At 37.7% G+C, this 13,162-nt stretch overlaps 1 protein-coding gene across 6 annotated transcripts in view; it reads right to left on the reverse strand.

The window, feature by feature from the left end:
* The window catches only part of mob2a (MOB kinase activator 2a), a 45,191-nt gene that overhangs the window by 17,402 nt on the left and 14,627 nt on the right, over positions 1-13,162 (reverse strand). The window contains exons 1-2 of one of the 6 annotated variants that reach the window (XM_058767045.1): positions 7,251-7,619; positions 4,619-4,745 (exon numbers count right to left, since the gene is read on the reverse strand). The exons of 1 other annotated variant lie outside the window; for it this stretch is intronic. Coding sequence is in view for 3 of the 5 variants with exons in the window: in XM_058767046.1 (XP_058623029.1) it covers positions 7,251-7,288 (38 nt within the window). In the remaining 2 variants the exon portion in view is untranslated. Of the gene's footprint in view, positions 1-4,618; positions 7,202-7,250; positions 7,620-10,618; positions 10,808-11,129; positions 11,162-13,162 lie in introns of those variants that run through there. 4 more of the 6 variants (XM_058767046.1, XM_058767043.1, XM_058767041.1 and 1 more) reach the window with 4 other exon arrangements.

The raw sequence follows: 13,162 nt of genomic DNA on the forward strand, positions 1-13,162 counted from the left end.
ATGTAAAGTAAAAAGGCCAGAGAGGGGCAGAAAAAGAAAGCGAGCAAAAGAGAAAATGAAGGAAACAAGTGAGACGAAGCAAGAAGTTGGAAGCGTGTTGTAGCATGTTCAAAAGGCTTCACCGCACACGCAGCATTCCAGCGGTTGGAGGTTCAGGTTCAGTTTGGAAATCTTGATACGGGGCAAACGCATCTACAAACAAACCCTGAATTCTCAACAGATTAATCAAAATCTCAAAATAGCTGGTAGTTGCAGTTCAAAAGTTGCTTCAAACTGTGCCGCAATTGTCCAATAAAACCCTTTAAATTAATACAGAGTAATATGGAAGCCCATTTCTGCCACTGAATAAAAAAAACACTTTTTTTTTCAGAATTGCAAGATGTAAACTCACAAATGCGAGAAAAAAAGTCTGAATTGAGAGATTAAACGTACAATTGCATGTTAAGAAAAAAAAAAAAAACAATTGCATGATATACACTCACAATTCTGAGAAATAATGTCAAAATTGTGAAATATAAACTCGCAATTGTAAAGTCTCTTTTTCAGAATTGGACTTTGTAACTCGCAATTGCGAGTTTATAGGCCTATCTCAATTCTGAGAAAAGAAGTCAGAATTGTGAGGAAAAAAAGCTAAAATTGTGAGAAACTCGCAACTGCGAGTTCATATGTCATGCAATTCTGAGAAAAAGTCAGAAATGCGAGTTGTCCAAAAATTGAGTTGTCAATTCCAAAAACAATTTGCTCGTTTTTGTCACAATTCCGACTTTATTTCTTGTAATTGCGAGTTTATAATCGCGCAAATCTGACTTTATAACTCACAGTCTGAAAAAGTCAGAATTGTGAGATAAAGTGATAATTACCTTGTTTTATTTTTTATACAGTCATGCAAACAGGCTTCTACTTTATAAACAATTAACCAGTGAACAAAATAAGTCATTTAATCAGTTCATTTAAACGTCACTTAAATTTAGTGTTCAGTGTTTGTTTATTAGCACCAAATCAGCCTTTGGTTAATGCGCCATTGCTCACTAGATGGCAGATGATACTAAATGACATCCTTTGCATCATCTAATGCTTATTTGATTTAATATTTAGTTAATTAGTTAACTAGTTATTTAAAAACACCGTTAAAGTTTTAGCAAATCTCAAAAAATGAATATCCATGTTTTCATATTGTGTTATAATGTTGTGATGCCAAAATTATCTTCATCATGTAGCATTTAAAACAACTGGTTGGAGTTCTAAAGTTTTATTTTTAGTGCATTTTTTTAGACAAAATAATATAGAATTTTAATTTTGGCCATTTATCAGTCATTGATCATAAAACTATTATCTCATATCAGCAAGAATTTTAATAACGGTTCATCACTAGCAATACTGGTCATCAAAAACAGGCTTAATCATGTGCTTTGTCACCTTCAGTTACAGCGATTTAAATAAACACAGTCATTATGATTTCAAGTGGATTAGGATTATAGTCTTGGATGGGATACAGATGTTAATCCATAGCAACATCAATTGAGACTAGGAAATAAAGCAGTAGAAAGAATTGGCTTCATTCAGCTTGTGAAAGAGCCACTGAATGTTGGTAATTATGGAGGCAGAGCCTTTGATCCCTGGATTCAGAGATAGGAAAAGCTAATCAAGGTCTTTGTTCGAAGGACAAAAAGATGAAAGATGATGAGAAAAGCTTCAGTGTAGGCAACCATTATGTAAAGTAATGAGGTATACGTGAATAGTCACAAACGTGCACAGGCACACACCAATACTTCATCCGAAATGGATGTCATGAGTTCCAGTAAGGATTTTAAAAGATCAAGAGCAAAAATAGCTGTGGGATAGAAAACAAAAACAGTAAAAAAAAAAAAACTGGTTAAACCACAAGCTCCATCTGAAAGCACAAAGAGATACAAACAGTGAATGTGAGTCTTGTTTTTACTTTAAGTTCACTGCCTCCTGCTGGAGAAATGCAGAAGTACATCAACCAAAGTTGCTGGTTAGCATGGTCCATTTAGCTCCTGCTGGTAAATACACCATTTGACTACAAAAAGCATTATTCTTGGCGGCCATTCAAAACTCGCTGTATACAGACCATTGTGAAAGGTTCCTTTACTTTCCTACAGCACTTTGCCACATGCATCAAACACACATTTTTATTCATTGTCAAAACTGGGCATTCTTGCATCATTCTTTCAGGATTTGCCAATATTTTGAAAACAGAATAACAAAAGGGCCAAGACAGAGGGTTGTATGTTAGGGTCTAATACAAAAAGACCTTTGTGTAAGAGAGTGAATAAATAAGCTGCGGGATGCCATGTTTGTACAGGAAACATGCTTGAGAAAAGGAGCCATGATTGTTTGTGCTGCACAACACAAGACCTTCAGGGTCTCTCAGACAGTGATTGTAATGCGTATTGACCTTGATGGGACAAATGCCAAACAGTAAGGACTTTCTGATAACAGCGGTGTTCAAGCAATTTGACCACAGATCTGCAAGGCGAGCATCAGGACAAGCGCTCCAGCTGTTTTTCATGCTATTTTAGGCTATCACAAATCACTTTGTGGTTAGTTTCGTTCTTGTCCCAATTCCTTTTTTGGCAAGTAAATTTCTAAAACCACCCAGAAACTGTAATTCAGCCCTTAAGTGCCCTCAGATGCTCATTTCCTGATTCTGCTCAAGCAGGTCTTCCACTATCATAGACATTTTTCCGGTGTTTACACGAACATCTCCACCCAGCCTCACAGAGCAACTGGCAACCAAAGATTCATTCAGCACTTTCCAATTTGTAGACACCATGTTTATACTCTTCATTTTTAATCTTAATTTAATAACAAGTCCCTTATCGCTGTAGTATGTGCTCAGCTATGAGACTGAAGGAAAACACCTCAGAACAACTGGGATTGAGAGTCTACTAGAAAAAATTCAGGTGAAGGGCTCAGCCTTGTGTTTTTATTGGCTGTAGACATGTAAACAGAAGCCCAGCTCAGGTGTGAGGCTCATGGAAACTGTTATCCTGTAAGCAGCTTAGATGCCTGTGGGAAGGAGGCGGTTTCTTAGAAACCCATCCAGCCAGACCTCAGTAGAGCCCTTTGGTATCATCCCTGAGGATGTTGAATCCACAACAACAGAATGTTGTGGTTCAGAGCTTCGTGTCACATTAAAGTAGCTGTTCTGAACCTGATGCTGGTCTGGCCAACCATTTTCAAGTTGCACTTATTGAGACTCTGGCCAAGTGCAGATGACAACTACAAACTAGTGAGAGATAAACAGATGAAATTTTTATGCCACAGAAAGTCTTACAGCTAACTTTTGGTCAACTCGAGGCTGGAATACACTACATGACTTTTGATGGTCACAAACTTTTTTAACTTCAGACTGATTCTCTCCAGTCAGAGGATACCAAATATGTTAATTTTAAGCCGATTTTAGAACATTGTTTTAATGTGTCACGCATTTTCTAGCAACAAGACACATTTCTGCATGAGTTTGTGCAGTGATCAGAAGGACTTTAAAGTCTAGTAGTCTTTGAGCCTCAGTCGTTTAGTGTAAGATGCCCAGTTTTTTGTTTGTGAATGTTTACAAAGTCAGTAAGTAGGGGTAGGCGAAATGACCAAAATCTCGATAGGAGTAATTTTATTTCTCGGTAATGATATATATATATATATATATATATTTATGTATGAAGAGTTCAGATGCAAAAGCCTCTAAGTGCCGCCTGAAATGTTCTTCTAAAATGAGCATTTTTATCAGGCTCTTATGTTTATATTCAGTTATTTCACTTTAATTGCATAGAAAATGACCTATACATTGCCATTAGAGTAAAATTACTTGCTTATTTGCCACTATGTTTCTCACACACAAAAAAAAAAAAGAATATCTTTCAGACATTTGAAGCCATGACCCTTACACTGAAAACAATAATAAAGTAAGTGGTTGCAAACAATAAATTTTTATCTACATAAAAAAAAGCATGTTGAAAGTTAGTCTGAATTTGTTTATTTAAATGTAGCTAAAATAAATTAATCGCAACCACTTACCTTAAAAAAAGTTTGTAAATTCAATGAATCATTTTTTTCAGTGTAGAAACTTTTGTGATTAGATCTCTGTTAGAAGAACTATGTTTCCTGACAGAGTGATAAAAACTACCATGGCTCATAAATCTGTATAAACACCATTCAATTAAATTGGAACTAGTGGTTTCATCCAGTTCTTACCATTTGTGTTTAATGTGCATGAAACGTTCTGTAAATGGTCCATAGGCACACCTTTTGAGATTAAAAAAAAATTATTCTGAAAGAGGTAGGATAGTCTATTTCCATAAGTGCATGGCCTATCAACAGACAGCTAAACCACTTCCAGTAAAACCTCCTTTTGAAAAATAAATAATTCAAAAGAGAAATACAATAGGCAAACTTGACCAACCAACCCTGAATGAATCAATCTCTTCAATGCTAACTTCTCTTCAAAGAGTTTCAGTCCTCCAGTTTACACCTCCAAATATGTTACTCCCACATGACAAATTCCTTGATTTCAAGACGTGAACATGGGGTTAAACTTCGAAAACTAACCTTTAAAACTTACGCATGATGTGACCTTGATGTGCAAATGCAACTGTACCTGAATGTGGCATTTCCAACCGGATGGCGTCACAGCTGCGACCTCTGGATGTTACGTAATAGGAACCTGCTGTGATGAGCAATACTGCGTTCCTCCTTGTAATTCTCCTCCAACAAGAAGCTCCTTTCTGCTAAATATAGAAAGCCTTAACACTGCAAAAAATCCATCACTCCCGTTATGAGATGTGAACATTATCAAGCTAAGGGAGTGGCGAGGACTTCTGTGGTAATGGTCTTGTGGCAACCTCCCTCCATTTCAACACAATTAATCAAAGATAATTACAAAAGAAATGAAAGGGGCACATCTGTCAAGAATGAACAACATCTCTTGGGTAATTAAACGGGTACTGGGAGGGGTGGACATGTGATTTGCAGAGTACTGCCAAAACAGATTATGCCCTACACCGCTTAAGCATTAATTTATCCTTTGCTGATGTGATTAAGTGTCAAACGTGATGTGTGCAGAGTCTCCAGCTGAGGTAGGAATGAATGAAGTGACCTTGGGTGATGGCGCTGAGCAAGCATTATCAGGTGCTCGTGCTGCAGCTCGGGATGCTGAGGCAGAGCGAGAGAGGCATCACTGCAAGCCGATCTATTGCAGTGGGAGGAGGCTCTTACGTAACTTTCACACAAGAGACAGAAGGGGGCAAGACAGGGGGAACTGGAGGTCTGAACAGGCTACAGATAATATGACAACATTACTCAGCAATGACAACAAACTATGGAATAGAAAACTGGTGGATGTGCAAATGTACTGCCTATATATTGAACAAAAAACTTAAGGCAATTCGAATGCAAATAAGACATACAGTAGCATTCAAGTGCAATCTTGTATCTCCTGCCTACAAAGTCTTTATTTTTATGGCTGAAAGTACAACTCTTTACAGTTTAATAATTTGAATAGCATTTAGACTAACTATACCATCTAGAATTGCGTTTTTAAGTGAGATCACAAATTAAAATGGGTTTAGTAGAGGTTTTCTAGAAACTTGGTACAGAACTTGCTAGCTTTCAAGAACTTGGTACACCATACACTTATCAGCGTTCAAAAATCAAAACTACTACTACTTAAACTTACTGGACAACAGAAATATGGTTACCAATACATTATTTATCATTTGAACATAATCAAAATTTCCACCTTCCAAATTAAGCCGTTACTTTATAGCATATTAATTATTCCTCACAATGCTACCTTTATTCTTAAGGAAACCTCAAATATCATGAACTCACATATATTTTTACCCCAAGACATGATCGTCCCAGGAGATTGGCCCAAAGCTAGAGAAGAATGCAGACAGTAAGGAACCGCTGGCTGACACAGGCCAATTAAAGCACATCTGATTAAATAGACGCCCCAGTCAGATGGTTTAGCAGATAACGGCAAACTCCAAAACCAGACAGTGGTGGAATATTTTTAAACTACTTACACTCCCATAACAAATCACTTCCATGCAAAATCCTACGCCACCTTTGAGGAAGAGCTAAATGGAAAATTACAGTAACTCAAAACTGTTTACACGATCCCAAACAGGATGTGATTACAGATTTTGGGAGTTGGACTTCGCCTAAACAATTTAGCAACACTATATTTGATACAGCTTGAACTTTGCAAGGATGCATTTTCCATTCAAAGTCCTGGCGTGGTCAAGTACAATAATTTCTGTCAACACACAGCCAACTTATCAGTACGGTTATTGCAACTTGAGTATAGCTTTGGTTATATACAAGCTGTTATCTAAACATCAGACACTACAGAGGCTAAACAGTTTTTTGCAGAAAGCAGGTGTGTCTAAAACCAACATCCCTGAGGACACTTACAATTGGCAACGTAAACTTGAAAGACTAAACAACACCACCTGACGGCGGCGTTATTAAACAAAACAGATAGTACTGCACTACAAAGACGTGAACTTCTTCCACACCAGCCAGCCAATAACATCTCAGCCACAGAAGACAAAATACACGGCCAGATCAAGCAGAGCTTGATGGTTTTCTTGCTTGCCAAACGTAAACACCGACTGTGAATCAACACAAGAGTCTAAAAGGAGACGGAAACGATGAAGAGAACCGAACAAAGGACAGATAGATCAGCAAAAAACAAACTCAGCTTTTTAATCAAATACATCTGGGACTTTTTCACATTGGCGAGCATCCTTGAAAAACCCTGGAACTTTAGCGATTTGTTATATATAGCAGCACCGCAGTAAAATAAAACTACAACCATATGTAAAGGAAAAAAGGAAACAGCATCTCTCGAGCCATCCACATGAAGAGCATGCATTGGTCTGCTGTTAGCGTTCGCTAACTATTGAACAGCCCACTTGCTTATCTTTCCAATTCGAGGTAGAAGTTGAAATTAACACTGGAGAGGGCAAAGTCTGCCCTTAGCAGTAGGGAAAAAGCAAGCTGGGAACACAGTGTCCCAACCAACATTGGTCTGCAACCCCCACGCACTACAAAAAAAATCATGAGCTGCATTGATTTTGAACTTCAGATTATGGCTCTTTCTTTTGCCGAAAGTTCTAAGTGTCATCTTAGGACTGATCGCCCAGCATAACTCGGCTCAACTCCAAGGCACTTCTGTGAACAAATATGTGGAAGAGGAGGATAAAACATCCCAAAACTGGTACCTGTAAAAGAAGCAGTCACAACACACCAGAACCCCCATACAGCTTGTGAAGTCAGCAATCAGATTGTCCCGTCCGGCTTTAAGATGAACTACAGGTAAGCGGCATCCGTTAGAGCGTGAACTCTTGGCATTGCATCTTCGCAGATCTGCAGTGGCGCCCCAAACTGTTTCTCCTCTCACTTTCTGATTCCCTCTCTTGTTTCCAGTTGCTGGACCGCACACAGTCGGGGCTTTGTTAGGTGGCGAATTCCCTTGGCGCGGTACAGACAGAACAACACTTCAGTCAGCAAACAAACACAAGCGTCCGCAGCAGGCGAGCACAACGCGTACAGTCGCTCAGCACTTGTGTGTTCCTCTCTGCTGATACCCTCAGTTTCCCCCTCCCATCTTGTCTCTCTCTCTCTCTCTCTCTCTCTCTTATTCTACCGCTGTCTCTCTCTTCCTTTCCTCCCTGTCTCACTCTCCCGTTGGCTCTGACTTTGAGGCGGGAGCGCTGGGTTGGCAAATAGACTTGCTTCAAACCGATGACGGCCCACTGCAGGAATATTCTGAGCCAGGAAATTTTTAAGGGCCCAAACAGCCCCTGCAAATGGTGCCTTTAGGGAAATTTTCTTCCCATGAAAGCTTTCTACGCTCTTAAAGAAAAATGTCAATAAAAACACACTCGCCATGGGTCAGTACCTGGAGATAAGTGACCAATTTGAGGGGGAAAAAAATAAATACAACTCTAGAGGCAAAGCTATTAAAAAAATAAATAGATAATTTTCTGGCACAAGGAGTTACAGGGAAACAACAGAAGAATGACGTAATCACTTATTAATATAAAACAAATCAAAGAAAGTAGTTTCTGCTCCTCTAGCATATAATAATGTTCTACTCTAAGCTTAATCCAAAACATTTCCCCTGTCTCTCATTGTTCAGACAAACAATTAGTCCCAAACTCAAAGCATTGGTTGAGGTTGGCAGAGAGCCACATCCTGATTGGCTAGCATGTACGGTCTTGCTTTGTTTTTCCATTTACAGAGCCTAGACTTGTCACAAAGACAGGGTTATTTCTCAGGAGAACTAATGATCAGTTCACCCCAAAAAAATCTGTAACATTTTTACAGACACATTCCAAGCCACGTGTGTTGTTTTTTCTTCATGTGAGAAAAATTCTGAAGAATCTTCGTGCAGCACTTTTCCATATGCAAGTTAGGGACAGGAACAATGTCAGTCAAGCTCCAAATAGGCCAAATATCACAATAAAAGCAAATCTTACTGGTTCTTGCAAAAGTAAGAAGTATATTAACTCCATCGGTTCTTGCGTGCATCATTAAATGACATCAAATGGCAACATATCTGACTTGGAAGTTAGAACGGAGGGCAAGACTGTCAAATTACTTGCATGTGTTCTAAAACCTTTAGAAGACTTAGAATATAGCAAAAGTCATACTGACTACTCTTATGATAGTTTTTATGTCAGGCATGGACTGTATGAACTGTCACTGCATGGAAAAATGTTTTTGAAAATATTTTTTTTAAACCAGTGCTCAACTAAAATAACAACAAACGTTTGAAAAGACATGAAGGTTACTAGAAAAATTACCATATATATATATATATATATATATATACACACACACACACACACACACACACACACACACACACACGCATGTATATATTTCAGAAAAATGTTGTTGATATATTAAATATATTTATTTATAATATAAATTATATGAATATAAATATAGACATGTAAATATTTTCAAAATGTATACTGTATGTGTATATATACATAAATATACACAGAACACACATATATTATGCAAACAAAAACTTTTATTTTGTATGCGATTAATCACGATTAATCGTTTGACAGCACTAATATATATATATATATATATAAATTATTTTAGTGCTGTCAAACTATATACATGCAAAATATATACATGCATGTGTGTGTATTTAATAGATACACACAGTGCACACATATTTTGCAAACAAAAACTTTTTTGTATGCGATTAATCGCGATTAATCTTTTGACAGCACTGAAATATATATAAACTCAGCACAAACTATATACATGCAAAATATATACATGCATGTGTGTGTATTTAATAAATATATAATATAATATACAATATAATATAATATACAATATAATAAATATATAATATACAATATAATATATATATTATAGCCAAAAAAAAATTGTTTTTGTATACATTTAAATATGCACAAAGATGATCAATTACCTAACCACAAAAACAGATTACATCACCCATTGTGTAAATCTAAAACCACTGAGAGGAGCTAGACCTCAAGCATCAGTTTTAAATCTTAGCCCTCTCTGCATTAACAAAGCAGCAACCACAGTGATCTTCTCCCAGACTCGATGACGTTATCCCTAGCAGCACAGACTGATTACGGAGCAGAAGCTCTGGAGACTACATCGCCCGTGTGATAAGAACCTTCCCTTTGTGATGAGAAAGCTGCAGAGAGAACTACTTTCTTCAAGACCTTTTCATGAAGAAATAACATTTTGTGACAACACCAGGGGAAAATTCAAAGGAAAATGTTCAGATGGCAAGAAATAATCCTGCATGATCTGAGCATTTCTGAATAAAGCAATCAATTTAAAGCCAGAATATAAGGCTGCATGAGTAAACAACTAGTGTGTTTTCTTCTTAAATAGAGCAGGAAAGCATGGCAAATAACAAAGGGCTGAGAAAGTGCATGTGTCTTGTGTCCTAATGATCTGACTATGAATGGACTGGTCACTCAAAGCCTAAATGCTGGACTCATTGAATCCAATGAATAACAGTTGCGGGGAGGCAGTAGGAAAGGATGATGCTATGCGTTCGTTTCGGTTCCCTCAATGGAAATGGAAGAAAAGTAACACCCCTCCCTCCTAAAAGCAAGATTTACAGGTTTAATGGTTTATTCCACGAAATCAAACCCAACACTGCCCGAGTTACATGGTTCGTTAAGAGAAAACGTGGACGTTTTAAATAAGTTTGTAAACTAAATAAACGCTGCAAAATCAATCCGCATGTGGCTGCTAGCGTGCGTTACACATTGAGCCTGACTAAAACCCTAGTGTTTGTTGGGTCATAGTCAATTTAGACGCTTTTAAAAGAGTGTCCTGCAGTGGAAACGCGGACTATTCAAACGCCCTGCGTGACCTTACGGAAGCGCGTAATGTAACACATGTGGTTCTAGCGGAATGGAACGTAACAATGAAATCCGAACGCGAACGGTTATCATGCGTTTCAAAACCAACACAAGAATCAAACTCAACATTTGGCGAGAAAAAAATTGAATACAAGTCATTCGACTCAATGAACGCATGATTATGCCAACTCGGCATTTAAAGTGCTTACCTATTTAAGGTGTATGAACCGTTCCGTTTGAACCTCATTTTGGATGATAAAAGTTTGACGATTAAATCCAGAACTGTAAAAATATCAGGCTGCTAACGGATCTTGGGTTACAGTAAGCTGCTGAAACACAAAGAGAGGGGAGTCCTGAGTACGAGACCGCCTCTAATGTCCGTTTGTCTCAGTAGGACTGGCTTAAAATCAGACAGGGGGATGAGAAGATTAACAACTCTTCATTGTGTGCCTCTTAAGTTATTTATGACAAAAAAAAAAAAAAAAAGAGCAAACGTTTTGCCAAAACGTGTCTCCGATACGTTTCTTTTGGCGAAACCGCGGCATGGAGGATGTTTGACTGCGCGAGGAAACTGGCAAACAAAAGAGCAAACGTTTCACCAGACAGACGAGTTTTTAAAGAAAAAAAGAAGCCGCGTTTAAACATATTTCCAAATGCGTGTGTGTTCACGTATTTGTGCGAGTAGTTAATGTGAGAGAAAGAAAAATGTTGGGGTCATACCACCAACTTCCAATCATTTATCTTCCTCCAAGCAGTGAAAGCTCAAAGGATCCTCCTGTAAGATAAGTTTTAGCTGTTTCCCAAGACATATCGGGAAGAGCTAAAAATAGCCATAATGATATACTTTAGGTTGGTCTCAACCACGAGACCCCACCCAATACAGCAGCACTGACTGGTTCCACTTAACTTAAAGTGCCAGACTAAAAATAGTTCCAGACCAAAAGTGAGAGCAGCACAGCTCTGAAAGCAACCAAAAGAATTGTGCGTTTTTGTGCATTCTGAAAAATACAAAGATATCAAAAAATAAATAAAAATACTATTAATGCAGCATTTTGTACAAATTCAAAGGAATAGTTCAGCCAAAAATGTAGATGCGTTTGTTTCTTCATAGGAACAGATTTGGAGAAATGTAGCATTACACCACTTGTTCACCAATGGATCATCTGCAGTGAATGGGTGCCGTCAGAATGAGAGTCCAAACAGCTGATATAATCGTAATCCATACCACTCCAGTCCATCAATTAATGCATTGTGAACCGAAAAGCTGTGTGTTCATAAGAAACAATTCCATCGTTATGGCATTTTAACTTTAAACCGTCGCTTCTAGTCACAATATGAGTCCATAATCCATAATTACGCTTTCATTAGTGAAAAAGTTTATATCCTGTTGTCCTCTCACATCAAAATCCACCCACCTATATGTTTTGGACTGTTTTTGCTTGTAAAAAGTGCTTGATCTGTGCATATTTCTCTCCTGATTCAGATGAGATTACTTTTTCACTCAAAACAGCAATATTAAGAATAGAGGACTCATATTTTGCCTGAAAGCAATGGATGTGTTTCTTACAAACAAGCACCTTTTTGTTTCAAAAGATGTGGTGTTTTTTATCAGCTGTTTGGGCTCTCATTCTGACGGCACCCATTCACTGCAGAGGATCCAGTGGTGGGCAAGTGATGTAATGATATATTTCATTACATATCATCCACATCTTGAATTCCTTCATTTTGTTTTTGGTGAACTATTCCTTTAATGGCTTATATTGTATATTTTCTGGATTTTTTTAAATTATTATTATTATTATTATTTTTTTAATTACTTTTTCATTTCTGGTTTCAACAATAAACATGAATTTGAACTGAATTAAAATGGAATTTATTTCTAAGAAATAATACATTTCATCTTTCAGTGTTAATTAACCACATACATTTATTTGATCATGCATACAGAAATTTGATACAGATTTGTATTAAATATATACACACAGAAGTGCTTAAGTACAACAATTTATTTATTACCTTAAATAAAACACTGGTGCAATTATGTTTTCTTGCATGTTTTTCTGTGTTTAATTTCAATAAAATGCCATTTAATGAAATCCTCTTCCTGTTCTTCCAGTTCAAATTCCTATTCAGCATCCTGTAGGGTGTGGTGAAACTCTATTCAAATGCACAGTCATGAATTGAAAGGGAGCCAGATCTTACATTCGTGTGCGTCTTGCGGCGATCACACAGAATATGATGAATGCGTTTCTCTCTCTGTAGGTGAGTCTCTTGCGGAGAGCTTGGCCGGCTGGCAGGACCATCATTATAATTACAGCTAGCTGGCAGTGTCCTGAGTGATCGATCCCTGCGGCTGCAGTCTGCAAAGAGTTATGCAATCCTCAGCGAGAACCATCAGTGCACCAGGAAAAACCAGCCGTGCAATCCTGGGACAGACTGCTATTTACTGTGAAACATGGACACACACACACTTACCAGTTTCATAAATGCAAGACATCTGGTTATGGCTAAACCTTTGCAAGCTGTTTTCTTGTGCTTTAATCGCAATATGATGAGTTTTAAAGCTGGTTATTCCTATCACATTTCAAATTTCTATATGAAATACAAGGCTGTTTACTCTGTATCTGGGTAACAGGGCAAGAGAGCCCATGGTTTTCGGCAGAACTAATGCTCAGTATCATTTCAGAGACAGACTTGGGAAATTTTGTCTGCCAAACTCTTACAAAACTCAAGTGCAAGTCTCCCACATGCAC

This window comes from Onychostoma macrolepis, chromosome 25, assembly GCF_012432095.1.
Source record: "Onychostoma macrolepis isolate SWU-2019 chromosome 25, ASM1243209v1, whole genome shotgun sequence".
NCBI classification, from domain to species: Eukaryota; Metazoa; Chordata; class Actinopteri; order Cypriniformes; family Cyprinidae; genus Onychostoma; species Onychostoma macrolepis.